The sequence below is a fragment of the Cryptomeria japonica genome, chromosome 6, assembly GCF_030272615.1.
Source record: "Cryptomeria japonica chromosome 6, Sugi_1.0, whole genome shotgun sequence".
Taxonomy (NCBI): domain Eukaryota; kingdom Viridiplantae; phylum Streptophyta; class Pinopsida; order Cupressales; family Cupressaceae; genus Cryptomeria; species Cryptomeria japonica.
In genome coordinates, this window is record NC_081410.1 from 617488441 (window position 1) to 617507812 (window position 19372).

A 19372-nucleotide genomic window follows, 5' to 3' on the forward strand; every position below is an offset into this window, starting at 1 on the left:
GTCTGACATATTTTCTATGAAGGTGGTGTGTTGAATGAGGAGGTTATTGTGAAGGTGATGGGGTTGCCGACGACGGGCTAAAAATGGAAGAAGACAAGTTATCTTTGATAATGACAACCTCAACCAGTTCTTTAGGGGGAATGAGAGTCATGTCAAGTTGTATGGTGGCTTCGATAAGGAGAAATTGCCATTCCCATGGAACCATGTATGGCTCATAATAATGAAATACTTCATCCTAGAAGGAAGGTTTAAAGTGTTTTATTTCTACCATTTGCCCTTACTTAACCACTTTAGAAACGGAAGTCTTATTTCTTTTCCTTTTTTCCTCCTTAGTTCTTTGGAGAGTTATGTGAAAGAAGTGGTTGAAGATGCCAAAAACCAATGGAAAAAGCCTATTCCACTCCACCAAGGTCTTATTTTTTTCCTTTACCATTTTCACCTAGTTTTCTACCCCCCAAACAAATTGTTGTGCAAGAAGTCCCACGCCTTGCTATCCTATCCTCGACTAGCACTATTGATATCTCTGGTTCCAACATGAGAAAGTGCATTTGGTTTCCGGGTGCTGCCAAAATTGTTTCTTGACCCGGGTCCCCTAAATCCCCCATGGTGGTTGAAAATGATCCGAAGGACTCTAAACGTAAAGCCCCACTCCCTAGCAACAGTAACAAAAAAGAAAAAAAAACATGCTCCATGCTAAAAAGCCCAAATTGACTGTCCAAAAGGTAAGTGAGGAGGATGTGAAAATGGGGGAAGATTTTAGTAAGAATGAAAATACCCTTAGGAGGTCTTATAGATTGGCCACCCACTTTGCTAAGAGAAGCAAATTGAAAAACCTGGTGGGCTATGATTATGAGAATGAGTTGGTACTGGGTAGTGAGAATGAGAAGGACAGGAAAAGTGAAGAAACTGACAAAAGAGGGGGAAAAGAGGAGAAGGAAACTTTTGTCACAAAAGTTTTCACCCTTGCCTGAGGTATCAGCTTAGACAACCTTGTGAAACATGGAAACACTCAATGCTATATTGAGTCTCTAGAGAAGGTCGACTTCCTTTCCAATCAAGGTGCTATGTTGAACCAACCCAACACTTGTAAAACCTATTTCTAAGCCTATTCTACTAACTTGTAGAGAAAAGGGGAGAAAGAGTACAAAAAATGTAAAGGAGGTGATGCACCAAGATTAGAATTGGCCTTCCCCTGCCTATGAGTGCACAAGACATCAATAGAAACTACCCAAAGCATACACAAATCTCTAACTTGACCAGTCTCCTAAAGATCCATATGAAGGTTATGATTCATAAAGTATTACAAGGAAAGATAATTCACAATATAACACGTATGAGCTAAATTAACATAATCACACGATTTGGAAACAAAGAAAAGTATTCAAATACAGAGCCAAAACAATCTCACAAAAGATATCTGAAAGAGACAAGGTAAAAAAAGGGTAGCTTTATTAATGCAAGGCAAGGCGAAATTACAAATACAAAAAAATATAAGTTTCTATATGATAAAAGGGAGAAGAACCCCTAGAATATGTTACAAAATTGCCTTTATAGTGCAGGCATAACTAAGATTTACATTGAGTTCAGAAACCTTAACCAACTAGGGTTATGTTACAACATGAATCATATACATGAATTAGATCCAAGATTTGATTGTTTACGTGCTAGACTAGATCCATAAGACGAAAAAGATGTTGTTGTAGGCAATGAAGGCAAGAAATCCTTGAAATCCAAGCGGCTCTATGACATGGATAGCGTCTGTGAATTCTCTGTCAAGCCAGAAAGACCTCTGTATATAATAAATGGGCATGGGCCGCATTGAGAAGCATATATAGAAGTAATTGAAGTCATCCAATTTCATTTGAAAGTAGTTGGAACGAGATCTAATTTGATATGGGTTGCCGACTAGGTCAAAATTAAATGTTGACCTACTAGTTAGCAACTACCTCTGTGAAACATTTGAATTCAAACGTTCAACTCAAATTTGAATGTGGATTGTTGGATTGGGCCTTCACACATGGATGGACGGTCGTGATGCATAGGGAGGTTTTCATAATGTCTGATTAAGACATTGTTGTTGATCTAGGTCTGCATGGTTAAATTGACAATCGAGATGTGCCCACTGCCATACCACAACCTCCTCATAAATTTTGCCCTTTCATTCTATTGGGCTACGGTAGCAACAAATCTTTACCGCTAGTCCACAAGCTCTGTCTTAATCCACCACTCCTCATTTGCCAGGCTATGGGAAGAAAAAACCTTACCGCACTACCACAACCCTGCCTTTCATTTTGCCTTCCCTTCATCAAATTATTTTTATGTATATCCCATCCCACGGCCTCCATATGATTTGTAATGCCCCTCCTTGATCCATCCTTTGTGATTGGATGTGTTGGATTTTATGGGTTTGTTTGGGCTCTTGATATCCCTTGCGTCTTGTCTCATTCTCTATATTGATGTTCTCTTTGATCTTTTAATCCTTGCCTGCCTTTCACACATGTCATGTCATTGCATTTGTTTGATGGCTTTGAAAGCTTTTTCATCAAATTATTTTTATGTATATCCCATCCCATGGCCTCCTCATGTGCAAGCCTTGCCTAAAAGCTTTCACATTGGCACCGGCAAGGAGGATACTAGAAAAGGTCATGAAATTTTGTTTCACACCTGTCATTGCATTTGTTTGAAAGCTTTGAAAGCTTTTTCATCCAATTCTTTTTATCTATATTTGATCCCACGACCTCAATATTTTCTTACCATGCTTTGTCCTCATCGCGGGCCAACGCTAAGCCTACCGCAATAACGTGAGGCCCGCAAAAATAGTTATCCTTCCTCTTATGGAATGACAAGACTTACCTCAAACCGTTACTTCGTTCTTACTGCCACCCCACCAAGTATTATTTTCTAAGCAATGTGAACCTTGTGGGCTAGCAGTAGCTTATCATGGCCCCACAAGATTGCATGAACTTAGACCCCTTGGCGGTGTGGGATTGCGGGAAAAGCTACCTCACTGTACCACTGCCCCACAAGACTACCCAAACCCTAACTATTGAATGTTGTGAGACTGTGGGGTGGGACATAAACACCACTAGCTCGCAAGATATTGTCATCTTGCAAGACACCTTGGCCAACACCAATGATCTTCGCGGGATTGTGGCAATCACCACTTCATTGCATTATATTCTCACCCCTCCATCCCGTTGTGATTTCCTGACTTTGAATTTCACCGTGCGAGGGTGAGGGGAACAACTTCTATGGCATAAAACGCCTTCCCACTACCCCGCAACACAAGCTTTAAGTGCCATGACATCCTTGTGGCGCTGCTAGATACCAAAATTGAAACCATCAGATTCTACCCCTCTACTTCGTGGTCAAACTTAAATAAAAGAATTGCTCCAAAAAGAAGAAGTTCACCAGATCTGAGCTTCAAACCCTTGTTTGCCAATGTTGCAAATGATGATCAAATTGAGTAAAATAAAAGTCAATTTTGACTTTCTCGAACCTCCTAGAAGCAATGGGACAACCTAAAATATTGCACTACAGCCAAAAGCACTACAATCACGAGAACCCACAAAAAACATGCAATATAAAATGTAAAGATCTATGTAACCCTTCTAATTGTCAAGAGCATACAAATGTTCAAAAGATCAAAAATAGAAACTCAAACCACAATGAAAAAAAATGACGATGGAAACTCTCTAAAAGAAATTGGCTTACAAAATTCAAAGCTTTGATACCATGTTGGAAACACAGGTATAGTCGCACTCTAATGCCATGTTGTAAACATAGGACCACTCACACTGATACCATGTTGGAACACAAGAATACTCATTCTGCTACAATGTTGAAGCGCACCCATGATCATTAATCTACAACACCAGAATACCTCCACATAACAATAGAGAAACAACAACAAAATATACTACTCTACCACATCAAGACATGTCATGACATGTATCTAAATCTTACGACATAACACAACAAACATAACAAATATAATGAGCAAGGTAACAAACATTAAATAAAGATAAGATATGATTAAATCTTACCTAGACAATTAATACTTCTAGAATGACACCTGGGATGTAAATAAACTTAAGTCATGTGAATGGGTCCTCACTAGGAACTCACTACATACACGACCTTTACTAGGTACAAAACCTTGTTCAGACCAACAGCTCCCCAATAAAATTCAATTACTTACGAATTTGAATTTCATTATTTAGATAATGGCAATTTTGCATTCACCACTTGCTCTCAATATGCAATTTTGTGACTACTCTTGTAGTTTGGAAGTTGTCTCCTAGAAGCAACAATTACACAATCACCAACCTACTACAAGTGGAGTTTGTTACAATGAAGACAACTTAAAATTTCAAGCACTTTCATGGTCCATTGTGCCATCTTATCTCTAAAACTTCTAGTGCCTAGAAAGAACCTGAGAATGGCATAAAGGTCATGGAAAGTATTGTAGAGATATTGACTATCATTTAAAATCTTCACAATTGTTCAATTTGTGCCTATTGTAAGCAAGTAGAGTAGCAAAGTTCTCAGGGTGCACGAACCATTTTCACAAGAAGTAATGCTTGATGCATGTGTTGTACAATTTTTTGCTCTAGAGATGATGGAAATGCTTGCAAATGACTAGAAGATAGTGACATGAGGGGCTAGAGCTCACTCTTTTTAAGTTTTCTTCCCTTTTGAGGGTTTCTCTAGGTGTTACCATGTGTCTTAATCTTTTGTGTTTTTTCTTTTGCAATCTATGCTGCTATGATGCATTTCCTTGTGATGTTACAACTAAATTGGGTGTGTTAGGCTAATAAAATAAACATTATAGAAATAAATGTTTGAAGATGTTTTATATGATTGACAAGTAGATGTCTACAAGTAATAGTTGCTAAGAGAATATCTTGAGCATTTTATAAATCAATTATTAAAATAATCATGGCTCCTTCCTTTGTGTCAACATATTAGGATTTGTGCAACTATATACACTAGACATGCATTATAGGAATATAACTATCATTCCAAAATTACTTAAATACCATAGATACACCTAAAGAGATAGGTGCCATTGGTATTCTCATTAATTACCATCACGTGGGATGTCTACTAAATTGATATTATACTTACCTCTAGTAAACTTATGTTTTTTTTTTCTCAAATTTTTCTACAGCTTTGGGTTGGATGTGCATTCAGAAGATTCTCTGATATTTTCCTACACCTTTGGGTTGGATGTGCATTCAGAAGATTCTCTGATATTTTCCTACACCTTTGGGTTAGATGCCCATTCAGTAGATATTCTACTTATCTCTAGTTAAATTTTATTTGGTTTCTTTGGTATGGGATGGGATGTCTATTCATAAGGTGTTTTGTCTTGCCATCTATATGATAATGTGCTTTGCCTTGGGCCAAATTTTGTTGTGAATGGTTAACACATTTTTTTTTAATTGTGTTTTTCCTGACCAAAATGTGTTTCACATGTTTTAGCACCTTCTCTTGTATTTTTATTTGTAACTGTCATAAAATTGAGGATTATTGATATTATATTGCATTTGATGATCAATGACAAATCACATTGACTTGTATCTTCATAAAAACATGATATAGTTTAAAGTGTTTGTATTATATTTGATTGTCAATTATAACAAAAAGAATAATTTAAAAAACACAATATAATTGCCTCATTGAAGGCCTCAGTTTCGTTTTTTGGTATGGGTGTGTGTATGGCGATGTGACAAAAGTTCAATTCCTTTCAAGTGCCATGTTCATACAAATACAGAGTGAACGAACACACATACCTTATCTTGAGAATCTTAAATAACTAATCAAAAATTATTATACTGGGAGAGCCATTATTTTTACATATTGTTGGTGCCAAGTGAAGGCTTATTCAGGCTTGAATGTCAATTTGATCTAGCCAACTATTGCCAAAGCATCACAACTAAAATTGATTTGACAAACCGCACCCAACTTGCACCATGCTGAAACCAACACGGCTAGAAAAATAAGTTGATTCCTACAGAAAAGCACGAAGCATAGTTTCACTTATTTCATCTTTCATGTGCTCAAGTTCTGTCTCGGCAGCTTTCACAAGATCCTTCATGGTTATCCTGTGTGATTCTTTGTATCGAAGTGCAGCCTGCAGTAAATGGTTCTGGATCAACAGGGCATTACTGTTAACACAAAAGAGGGATTATATTTGTAAATGAGCAACATACCTCTGCAGCTGCTCTGATGATCGCTGCATTGATTGTACCACTTGCAAACTCAAAGCGACGACCCAACTCTTCAAAATCGATATCTGTGGCAACTGGTGCCTGTTTATGCAATGAACAACAGATTTATTATATATTGCATTTGAAGCAACAAATACAACATATTTCATGTGGAAAGGATTTATATTTCACTGTTTAGGTTTCTACTGAAATGATACTTGTCCAGATTGCTACAAACTGCATTATAAATCTATGAATAATATTGCTACTGAAGAGAAAATATGGAAGACCTAAATGCACTTGAATAAAGGAAAATGAATTACTCAATAAGTAGTCACTGGATTTTCTCACTCACCTCCTATCTCCCACTTCTACTTTGAAGTTTTGTATGAAACATGTTTACAAGTGCCTTAGTTCACTATGTTCACACTTTCCAATACATAATGAATGACAAAAACCCTATAAGAATGATCTGAAAGGTTTGTGTCTCATAAAGGAAGATATAAATGACAAAAGTAAACTACAAAAATAGTTTCCTAATGTCCTTTGAGCGTTACTGTTATTCAAATGTGAGAATAGACTCTTCCTCCACACTTCACAAACATTTACAACCTCCTTCAAAATCAAAGCCTTGTGCAAAGAATAGACTCTTCCTCCACACTTAACAAACATTTACAACCTCCTTCAAAATCAAAACCTTGTGCAAAGCTCAGAATATGTAGCACATACCATAGAGATCTAGGGTTGCAACTCAGGTAGACTATCTAATGCTCAAGGTTCAAATGCAGACATACTTACAAAATGGGTGCAAGTGTTTGAGCCTTGAGTATCACTGACTCAAAATTGTAAAATATGTAGTACATAAGAGTGATCTAGGTAAGCTGTTTGGAGCAGAATGCCCTTCAGACAGGCACCTACCCTTAAGATGATGCCCTCATCTTAAGACGGTCACCTTGCCAAGGTTGCAGTTTCTTCACCAAAGCTCAGGATCCCAGACTGTATCACAAATTGAAAAGCTTAGAACTTTTTCTAACTTCATTCCTCTTCACTTTGAGATGTCAGATAAGAAAGTTTCAAAGGACCCCAAACTACAAAATACAAAAATGTTCTATACCCTAAAAAATTCAAAAATTGGTACACTTAGTTTCAATGAGTTTCCACTTCACAACACATCCTCTTCAGTTCAAGGAGGACACCTGTAACTGTAATGCCCCCAAATTTTTAAAAAGTGACTTAATTAAATTAGTTGATTAAATTGTCCAAAAATTAATATTATTTCAGAAGGGATGACTTTAATTGATTAATTTAATTAAAAAATAAAGTGATGATAAAATAGTCACTTTATTAAATAAACTTCTCCAATTATGACAAATATTTAATGAGGCCTTGCAAAAATTAAATGTGGCCTAATCTTCTAGATAGAGGTTGGAGTTCATTATAAGGAGGCTTTCTGAGCTGTAGTAAGCATGTTTTATGGATTTGATGTGATGAATTGGTATGATGATTTACGAGAAGCTGAGGATAGAAACCTTCAGTAGATCAACAAGGTTTGGACAAAAACCTGACTCTTTCTAAAGGTGGGTTCGTAACAGAGTTCATAGTTGGGCTAAATTTGTTAAGACTCCATTGGAAACAAATTTGCAGGGGTTAAGGGTTTGACTCAGAAATAAAGGTACTTCTGCAATTTTAAGAATAAAGTTATTTTGATTGGAAAATTAATTATATTATTGCTGAAGAATAAAGTTTAGTGCTTAGTCAATTAATTATTGGTTTGGAGGCCTATTTAGAGGTGAAAGTTAGACTTGAAGGTACAAATTTGAATTAACTACTGGATGGCATCTCCGTATTTTTTAGCATTCTTGAGGATGGCAATAGAAAGCACGAATAAATCAGAACTAGTGCTGTTTGTCTTGGGAGTTTGACGCCATATTTGAGGGTGGCTAGGGTTTGAACAAGTCTGAAGTACTTTGATATTTAAATCTGCATACTTATTTCATCTTTATCTCAGAAAAAAAAAAAAATCATTGTAATGCATTTTTTAAAATTCTGGGCAGAAATAAAGCAATTTTCTGTACTTTTCCTAAGTTTAGCAATACTCAGAAATTCGTTTCTTTTAGCAGAAAAATCTGATCATAATTCTGAGTTTATTGTAGAATTTCTTTTATGCAAATAACGTTTCAGACTTTTCTGTGCCCTAGTTTTAGAAATATTGTTGTTCTTCTATTATCATTATTGTGGATATTACAAATACATGAAATTTCAGTATCTTGAGACTAATAAATTATTATTCTTCAATAACTGGATTCTACATGCCAATTGCTTCATTCATCTTCCTCACATAAATAGACATACAGTTGTATATAACACAAGGTAAAGGACAATACAGATGTCAATGGTCAATCCCTTGGAGTAAGAATCACAATGTGGTAGCTTCACATCTCATCATAGATGCTACCTTGAAATAATTAAAGAGTAATAGCTTACATATCTTCTTAGAGATAATTGTACATACCTCTCAAACCAATCAAATAGTTCATAGCTCTCAAAACAAATAAATTTGATTCCTGCATTTAGATATTGTTCTGCTTGTATATATTTTTATCTACATTCCTTAATGGTTCATCTAAGTTATAATTTTCGAATTCTCTCCATGCTGTGGTTTTTGTTATTATGTAATTCCACCCACAACACATTTAAGTTCCCAACAATTTCCTGCTTTGTCCATTAAAATTTTGAATTACCAATCAAAGACAGATCACTGGGATTAGAGCAAGTTGTCTACTTCCTTAATGACCGTTGGACATTGTGTATATTTTGTAAGTACCTTGTCTTTATACAAAAGAATCAAAGCCAGGGGAAACAAATCCAAGATGCAGATTCAACACCTTGATTAACCGTCAAATCATTTGGCAGTTTCAACAAACATAACAAACAAATAGGTTTCAAGATGTTAAAGACAACTGGTTACACTAGTCAAGGTCTTGCCAAAGATGGTCAAAGAATTTGAAAACTTTTAAAGGCAGAGACAAGGCTGTAGAGTTTTGATGTTTGTTGGTTATGATAAATATTTCAACATTGTGGTTTCCTCTTGTATGAGAAAAAAATGTGAATATATATCTATACGTTAAAATAAGTTTCAATACCATTTCAATCCCCTAGAATCAAAATTCCTCTGAGGGGAATCTAAGAGATTTCACACAGCTAGAGCATGATAATCCAGACTAAATTAAAAAAATGTAACATCTAATGACTATTTGGAAAACTTAAAATGTCTAAAGACTGCATAGAATGCATATAAGTCGTAGCCTACTATCAAGATATAAAGTTACATTAGGTTGATTGATCTTTTCCTCCAACGTGTCAGATATATGGTTTGACATGGAGGAGTTACAAACTAAGGAGTGACATTAGGGCTGTTAAAAAGAGAATAGTTAGAACGTATGGCTTCGACACTAAATAGAGTGTGGCATTGGCACTCCAAAGCCATTGTATGATCTTGTAAATAGTTTTTTGTCTCGTCTACATGTCCATTCCATTGTAAGTGGGATTAGGTTGGGGACTGTGTATGATAGTTGAAAAACTCAAGACTCGGCAATAACCCGGCTGACCCAAAAAAATAAAAAACCCGGACTTGCAAATCATGGGAAAATACTCAGTAATAGCTCACTGAATTTTCAGTGCATTAAAAAAAACATAAATTTGTAAAATTATTCTTCAAAACATGCATATTGCTGACTTTGTAAATAAGAGCTGATAAGAGCCAATCTCTTGCTCCCAAATGCCTGAAAATTAAAAGCACCACTGCTCCAACCCCTCTGCTAAATAAAATAGACTCCAAAATAATGCAAAAAGATGATTTTTTGTGGTGGAATGGACTTATGGAACCACAGATAAGTTTTTAATTGAAAGTCGCAATTCTTTTCACAATATCTTGACAAAATCTAAGCAATAACTTACTAGCAAGTTATACCATAAGTTAGTCACGAGCCATTTCAACTCTCAAGTATGAGCTCTACAAGTTGATGGCAAATTTTTCATCTATGCTGTGTATTGCATGTGGAGTGCCCTCCTAGTGTTTCTGTTTGGCCAGTTTCATTTAATTAGTATTCTAACATTAGGCATAAGCATGGTAGTCTTTTTCTTGTATCACTTTTGCGTACCTACATTTAGAAAGACCTATATACAGAAATCCTCAAAGGCTGCTATCTGATACTAATAGTGGTCACAGCCTTAAAAGTGACCTACAATTAATTGCTAGCAATCAAATGGAGAATGCAATTCTGAAGAACAGGAGCATTGAGTCCATTTCCATATGGTGGTCTCCAAACATTTCATAGCATTGATGATAGTGCTAGTGCTATTAGATGTTACTTTGGACCTGGAATTGGGCAGTCCCTCCTTTGGGTAAGGGTATTGTTGTGACGTTTTCAGACATCGCCCCATTGCGAATGGGGACCCCCACTTTTTGGCTTTTTAGGTAGATGTTTTGCTTATATTGCCTTAGCTTAGCAATAATTTCCTGGTTTTAACCTTTGCTTGTGAGAGGGTGTCTTAGTTTTAGTCTCCGGTCTCTTGGCTGTGCAAAGTGTCAAGTTTTGGGGGTTTTTCATCAGATTCGGAGATATCATCAAATCAACATTTTAATGTCTTGACTAGGAAGGACGAATAGGTCACCCTCACAGTGCTACAGCCAGTGTTGGTCTGCAGATTGGTGCCAGCATGGTAGGAAGGATATTCTGATACTACAAGTGTGTTCTGACAGGTTAATGAAGAAGAATGATAAATTCCAGGATGATTTCAGACAACTTCCTATTTTTAGAAAGTTGCTTTTTTTTGCTTTTTCTATTTTTAGAAAGTGTCATCTTTAGCACTGATTCGTCAATTGGGGAAGTTTCTATTCTTAGAAAATGCCAATATTAGAGTTCTACCAAGGAAAGGTACCATGAAAAGAAATTCCTCTAGTGTAGAAATTCTTGTTCCAAGCATGAACCCCAACCTAAGGAAAAGAGAAAAATCCACTAGAGATCAAATTTCCCAAGTTAGAGGCAAAGTGGACAAACCCACTTGAAGGTCGACTTTCCAAAGAGAAAAATCAACTTGAGGTCGATTTTCCCAAGTAGAAGCAAAAAAATGTTTCCAAGTCCTTGAAAAGTTCTTGTGAGGTAAAAACAATTCCATCATATTTTCCCCAAGAGTACAAGGTAAAATGAAGTTCCAAAGAGAAAAATCCACTCAGAGATCGAATTTCTCAAGTTAAAAATTCACTTAGGGGTCAAATTTCCCAAGTGAAGAGGTAATAAAAGTTAAGTGGAATAAAAGTAATTCCCTCATGAAGTCGAATTTCCCATGTGGAAATAAGGTTGCAAAGGTAAAGTCAATTTCATAAGGACAAATTAATCCCTATGAGGTCTGATTCTCCACTCAAAGCTAAAAATCAAATTACCTATGGGCGGTCGCATCAAATGTTGGGATAAAAGTAGGGACAAAATTGTCCCTATGCAGATCGAGTTTCCACCAATCAGCAACAAGTATTCAAGACCAACAAGTGATACAATCTTTCATAGTGCAAATTTCTCAAGGGCAAAAGTAAAGATAAATATAGGGACTAAATAGCCCCTATACCAATCGATTTTCCACAATTTCATTTGGTGGAATGAACTAAGGATAGTGCGAATTCTATAGGGATAAGATCTGTCCCTATATTTATCAGATTTCCACTCTTGCAATAACAATTCCATGGAGCAAGACACGTTAATCAAGTCTACAAGGCAAGCTGAGGTGGCATCCTAGTCGTCATTCAACCAATCAAAGGGCCCCAAGTTAAAATGTCCAGATACATTGTACCTAACTCTTTCAAAGAAGGGTCAAGTGACACATGGCAATTTATCAAAAATTGTTTTATGTACCTAACCTCAACTCTCATTGGTTAGAATTCAAGAAAAGGACATGTGTCCACATCATTGTAATTATTTCATTGGCCAAAGGGAGTTTGTTGCAGAAACCCCTATTTAGGGTTTTGTTGTATAATCTCGGCCATTGATTGGAGAATCAATCGGAGCCACTAAAATGTAAAAAGAGGTCTATATAAGGCGCAAACCTCTCATTTGTAAAAGGTTAATAGAGGCTAGACAATAGTTAGTAATTAAATAGCATAAGCAATTAGGAGTTTGAAGTAGAGTAGGAGGAAACCAGAAATTGTTGCCAAGGCTTGTGGAAATAAATACTTGATTTCATTGAAGTTATGGTGAATCCTTGTGTTGTTTCTTCATGTTGCATGGTGTCTTGTTACTTCTCAAAGTTAGATAGAGTCCATTGATTATGGTGGGATGCTTATGAAGATATTATGATGAATTCCTTGGTTCATACTTTTTGTGGGTTTGTTAGGGTTCCCACAGATACTGAGAGGGAGGGGGTGAATCAGTATCTGACCGGTAGTGAGATTTTCTTAAAATAGAACATGCGGAACATAAAGTAACAGTATACCGGTATGCAAGAATTAATGTAAATAACAGAATCAAAAACATCCACATGAAAAGAACACCATAACACAAGATGTTTAACGAGGAAACCCGGTGTGGGAAAAACCTTCATGGGATTTGTGACCCACAATATTCACTTACTGGCCAATAAGAGAATATTACTTACAATAGGGGCCTACACATGCAGGAAGGCCAACTGCCTAGAGCACACTGCTCAATAAGAAGTCACACTAACTTAGAATGAGGATTATGCAAATCCAATGATCTGTACTGCTTTACAATAGCATCTTCAATGCCAGATTCAGTACCGGTTCTTGCTCTGTTCTTTACATATACCCTTGACCTATAATTCGCACATTAGGTCTGCCTTATAATTTTCTTTTTTGCTTTCTCTCCATATACTACAAATGTCTACAATGATCTCTTTTATATACAAGAGTCATTTTACAATTTGCCAAGTCGGCTTACAATAATAAACAAAATATTACATATCAAAAATCCTGTCGGCCTCTGTGCCGGTATACATATTTTCTTCTGTGTCGGTGTACATCTTTTGTGCCGGTGCCGGTGTAGAGTGATCTTGCTGATGTGCACTGTCTTGCTTAAATAATGTTTTGCCGGTATAATGTCTTGCCGGTGCCATAGGATTGCAAGGTTGCCTGTGTAATGCTTTTGCCGGTATAATGTCTTGCCGGTGCCATAGGATTGCAAGGTTGCCTGTGTAATGCTTTTGTCGGTATAATGTCTTGCCGGTGCCATAGGATTGCAAGGTTGCCATCAATGACAAAACCTTCAATCACACACAATGTCTCATTGGAGTGTCCATATGCCAACAAGATAGAGTTCATTGATTATGATGGGATGCTTATGAAGATATTTTGATGAATTCCTTGGTTCATACTTTTTGTGGGTTGCTGATTGTCAGTCATAGTGTAAAGTTAGCCTAAACCTCATTATTATGCTATGTTCGTTTGTTGATATTTTGTTCAAGTTACCCTAGCATTGGGTATTTGAGTGTTGTATTTGCAATGTGAAAATCTTACATTTCATTAGAAGATTGCATCAATCTTGTGTAGTTGTAGTCATCTTGACGAAGCAAGACTCAATTTAAGGGAATTTGTCTATCCAAATAACATTCATTGTCATCGTTGACCTTAGAGTAGCGTAGTCTTTCCCAAACCTTTATCCTTTTGCCCTTGTTGCAAGTCAATTGGAGTCCATGTTCCAGCAGAGTTCAAGCAAAACTTAAGATCCTTTGTGTACCTAGCAATATCACATCAAACCATTGAGCTTATCCACACGTCTAGACCTGATAGTATAAACCTTGGAGTCGTCTTAATTGATCACATAGTTCAGCATCTGAGAGGTCTTTGTTCAAGAGAGGATACGATACCTTGGTATTTTATTTTGTGTTGCATTGTGTCCTAAAAAAACACACCAACAGATATATACTAATTCTAATAATACTGTGAAGTAAACCCTGAGAACCAATGGATAAGAAATTTTCCATGACAAAGTTTGTCCCCCAAAAGGAGTAGGTTCTTATGTGATCTAGGGCTTAGGAGCGAATGAAGCATTGTCAAATGAGATTTGAAGAGCATACTCTCAATTTAATAGAGGGGGAGGAATAAAAAATTTCAGGAAATATTGAGCTTAGTGCAGCAAGAGTGGCAATGCTTCAGGATAGAATTTGGGGAGCTGAAGAGAGGAGCTAAGGGTGAGTTGAAATGATGAATGGTGAGCCTCTTCTATGTACAATGGGGAAGCATTTTCTTGGTTATGATTAGTTCCCCAAATCTTCCGAGGTTGTGATTGTAGCTATGGAACAATAGGAATCTCTTTTCTATCTATTTTGATGGATTCCTGCCCATGGCTCCCTCCAACAATAAATGTTCGATTAACCTGTTGGCATATTGGCATAACTGATTGAGATGACGATGTACCGGTAAAGGACTGTTGGTGATGATATATTGATGGACTATTGGTGATGATATATTGATGGATTGTTGGTGATTATATAATTATGATATGATGCTTTATGATCAGTTATTTATGTTGTCATTGATGGCAACCATGTTTGTTTATTTTGGTATATCATCTAAGTTATCTTAGTCTACAAGTATAGCCTAACCGATAATGAATTGAGTTGGACAAAAAAACTCTAAGTTGCAATGAACCGGTAAGCAGGAATAGTGAAGGAGAAGGTTGTGGTAGAGATCCATGTTGAGTTAGGTGTTGCAGTTTGGAATGTATGCTTGTGACATTATAATGAGTCTATGACTGGAACCGCATCATGTTTGGAGAACCAGAAGTCATGTTTGTAATTGACTATTGTTTATTCAGTGCAAGGTTTGAGAACCGGTATCAAGATCTTTGACCGGTGATGTTTTATGGTTTGGCAGTGATTCTTATCATGTTCATAAGTTAGTGGTGACGTGTCAAAAACGGTGTGTGATGATAAGATTGCATTTGAACGCGTACAAGGATCGAATTTCTTGGGAAACAACAAAGTGTTTAGCAAAATGAGTTAAGGTAGATTCAATTATTTTGAATGTTATTAGGGTTATGTAACCGACCTAGTTGAAAAGTGTATTTAGGTCGAGTTTGAGAGGGTTTAGTGTGTTGGTGATCAGATGAGAGTGTGTCGAACCAGATTGAGATGTCTGCATGTGTGAAGCAGATTGGAGCTGAAATGGATCTACACTAGCAAGCAGAGAGCGCATTGATCAGATCATTTATCTGTTGTTTCCTAATAGTTGCAGCAGTATTAAAATCCCTTAACCGGGTAGGTTCTAACAAACCTGATCTTGTAAATCCCTTCACCAAGTGGCTCATTAATTTGGATTTAAATGATTTAGCAAGGTTACTCCTAACAAGGTAGAGCTCCTAATAGGGCCGAGGTCAAAATCCCTTCACCGAGTGACTCCTAACAGGGTCTTCTCTTAACCGGGCTAGGCCTTTAACAGGGCGCATTCCAAAAGAGTGCAAATTTTGTGGGTACCAATTCCCACCGTGGTTTTTCCCATTTGGGTTTCCACGTGAAAAATATTTTGTGTTCATGTAGTGGATGGATTGTTGAGTTATTCATTTGATGTCTTTACCATGTTTGCTTAATGATGAACACTTGAAGAGCTACCGGTAATAGTTTGGTAAGTCTGGTTTGAAGACTGCTTGATCAGCTACCGGTACTGGTTATGAACTGTTTTTGGTGAAGTGTTTTCAGATTGGTGAAAGATTGCAGTTTATTGTTATCACTGATTCACCCCCCCTCTCAGTAATAACTGGATCCACACAATAACATAACCTTGGCTTCAAATGAATTTTTTATTAGCCTGCATCTTTTCTGTCTATTATTAATATGAAATTCAGCTTGATGTCCCTATTGCTTCCAAGCTTTCTGTGAAATTTATAATTCCCCTTATCCTCCTTTATAGCCTTGTCCAAGAGTTAAGGGTTTTTCCCTCTTATTACAATTTGTTTGTTGACACTCTTGCACACTTGATTAGAATTCTGCTGCAGGTAGATTGTCACAAGATCATAATATCTGTATCATAATTATGAGGAGAATCATAACTTGATCCCTGGTACTAATATCTTGTGTTGATAAAATGTCCCCAACTTTGAAGACATTTATGTAGATGTCTCCAGATGTAAGGACATTCAAATGAAATTATTAGTCTCTCTATAACCAGCCTTGAAGCTTCCCTAAAATAAATAGGAAACTTCCTATTGGAGTTTCTTAGATATATCATATAAACTACATTGCTTTTCCTCAAGCACTAATATCTGGATGATGAAATCTGAAAGTACTAAAGAATGCACTGATATAGACTTGTCGTTTTCTATTTTTGGATGAAAGCTTATGATTTTGTTTGGCAAAGAATTTTTCTTATCATACCCCAATGAGCTGAATAGTAAGAAGAGAAACAATAAAAATGTCTAGGATATCTCAACCGCCAAAGATATATCAATTGATTAAAATGGTAAAGAGGGATTGTCCATGATAGTAATGAGTATATGGGGAGCATTCTGACTAATCATTTGGAGATTGACAACATAGCTGGTGTAGAAGTTGGTTCTGTTTCTCATTGGATAAGCTTTGGTTCGATTCACATTTACATTTTGTGTTTTTGGCATGCCTGCAGCACATAATCTTGAAAGTTTGAAACTATCTGAGTCCTTGAACATTAAGTGTTTTTTAAGTGTTAAGGTGTTTAAACAATAATTGTTTATTTCAAATTTTCATGATTTCAGGTTTTAGGTAATAAAATATCTTGATATTGAAATATTTCTCATTGTGTCTATTTTGAATATTTGTATTAGGTCTTAACAGGTGGAAATTAGAACATATATTGCACTATTTTGTACCATTTGGCAACTAGAAAGAGTGTTGATAAGAAGCCACCTCTCAGAACAAGATCCCTTCTCTATTTGGAAGCACTATGTAAACACGAAAAAAGAAAATAATGAAACTGCATTGCGGTCTACAATTGACCATAGTAAGTCAATAAAGCTCCAAAGCATATCCAATTACATTATGAAAGTATTAATGTAAAAAGTACTCTAGATTCCTAGAATCTTAAAAAGTGACAAAAAATAAAGTTTCTTGCAGATAGTTCTGAGCTAAATAGCTCTGGATAAGACATTTCCTCAGTGCTATCAATTTGGAGATGGGGCGAAGTTGACTTGTGGAGGAAAACTGTTCTAGAGTGCTATCCTTTAAGCAGACTTACTAAGATATTTGAACTACTATTTCAGAACTGAGAAGTATCCTGAAAAGACTAACAGACATGCAAATACAAAACAATGAAATCAGAAGAGACTGCCTTGTGCTGCATATATTTTTAATTTTCATATTGGTTTCTACAATTTCTTTATTATCACGGTCGTTTATGATGTGATAATTCACTAACCTAGCTTTCTCTGGTTTTACTATAGCAGATTCGTGTTGCTGAAGATAGAACGAAGCACATCCCTATAAGCAAGCTTTCAATAAACTTACTGACATTCACACTGACCAGCTTATTATTTTAAATTGAATGTAATCAATTAGATAGGCAAAGCCAAATCAATTACGAACCAATCATTTAATAAAGGTAAAATTCAAAATGTGAAAACAAGAACGAGCTTCAAAATTTTAACTCAAATCACTTAACAGGGAGAGAATCATTTTCCTTTATAAATTTGATGTGGTGTATTGATTCTTCTAAGGAAATCAATGTACAAAAACTGGCTTACGGTATTCATAAGGTCAATTTTGCATTCTAGGTAACCACCATATGACATAATTTCAAATAAGGAAAGATAAATACCTCCAACCTGCCGATAAGAGAATGTCCAAAAGGATCCATATTAAATTATGAATAATCTAAAGTCTAAACAAACTTGAATAAGGATTTCAAGAAGAATGCACAGTAGTAAGTACGGGATTATTGCATTCAACCCATTTATTTATTGCTATCTCTGAAATCCTTGTGTCTTCTTCATGATTACACTCAGCCTTCAGTCTTTGGAATTTAAATAATCCCTAACATAGGCTTGTTTTCTCTTTCTTAAAAACAGTTGTCCTTCATATCCACTTAATTTCATAGCTATCTCTAATTTTCATCAAACAAAAAAACTCATTTCTTAGATAGTGGCTTATCACTATACAAGGCTGTATTGAAAGGGGAGAAATCAAAACATTCCATAGAACTTATCATATTTGGTGGAATATGAATAAAAAGAAGACAAAAAAAGTTAACAATAAACTCAAACAACAAAGTCTTTTGCAGGATAAATACCAAAGATACATGTAATTTACCTTGTTAGGAATCATTTTTTTCCACATTTGAGTTCGCACAGCTTGATCAGGCATTTTGAATTCTACAATAAATTTCAACCTACGCCGTAACTCAGGATCCAACCTATGGATAGCACTTTCCTATCAAATAAATGACATTATTGTTAAAAATTAAATATAACAATCTGCGTTCTCCAAGTTTTCATTACAAAGATTTCAGAAAATATATATTGGAATTAGGCATCAGGAGGATAAAACAAGATCAAACAAAAAGATCACATATGAATAGCATCCCATTATAATATTGTATGAGGTAGACACATTTTGGTAAGAAATAAAAAATACCACATTATCTTTTAGAAATAGCATCATACAATCAATTAATGTTTTTTCGCTAACCTGTCTAAACTGTGTACTTATATCATGCCGATTCTACTAACTTTGCTCAATATCTTTTCCATTGGTTGGTCAGATTAACTGCTTGTGGGTTCAAAGGCTTGAGCCATATAACAGATAAATTAAGAGTTTATGATATGTATTACACCCTTCAGCATAGCTCTTAAAGTGTTTTCAAACAAAGCAAGCCTAATATTTATCATAACTGATCACTGAATGTGGTAAAATTTACATTCAACCATTTAGTTGAGGAGTCTATGAGATTCTATTCTAAGAAACAAATTTCAAGATACTCATTACAATAGAGATAAAGTATGAAACATAATAAAACTGATAAAAAAAAATTGGCTACACTGAATTGAAAAAATATTATGAAGTGATAATTCCAATTACTTAACCAACTAAATGATATTAGGTTGATTGGGTTGGCCCCACATTGATAATAATTGTGAGACAAGCATGGCATGTAATAATCACCATTCCCCTGCCTCATAAATCTA

General features: G+C 35.8%; 1 protein-coding gene across 2 annotated transcripts in view; it reads right to left on the reverse strand.

Annotated features, from left to right (window-relative positions):
• Nucleotides 1-5604: 5604 nt before the first annotated feature.
• LOC131055015 (uncharacterized) overlaps nucleotides 5605-19372 on the reverse strand; it is a 111278-nt gene continuing 97510 nt past the window's right edge. For both annotated transcript variants that reach the window (XM_057989618.2, XM_057989619.2), the window contains exons 20-22: nucleotides 18498-18617; nucleotides 6219-6317; nucleotides 5605-6139 (exon numbers count right to left, since the gene is read on the reverse strand). In XM_057989618.2, coding sequence (XP_057845601.1) covers nucleotides 6017-6139; nucleotides 6219-6317; nucleotides 18498-18617 — 342 coding nt within the window. In that variant the 3' untranslated portion in view covers nucleotides 5605-6016. The remainder of the gene's footprint in view (nucleotides 6140-6218; nucleotides 6318-18497; nucleotides 18618-19372) is intronic.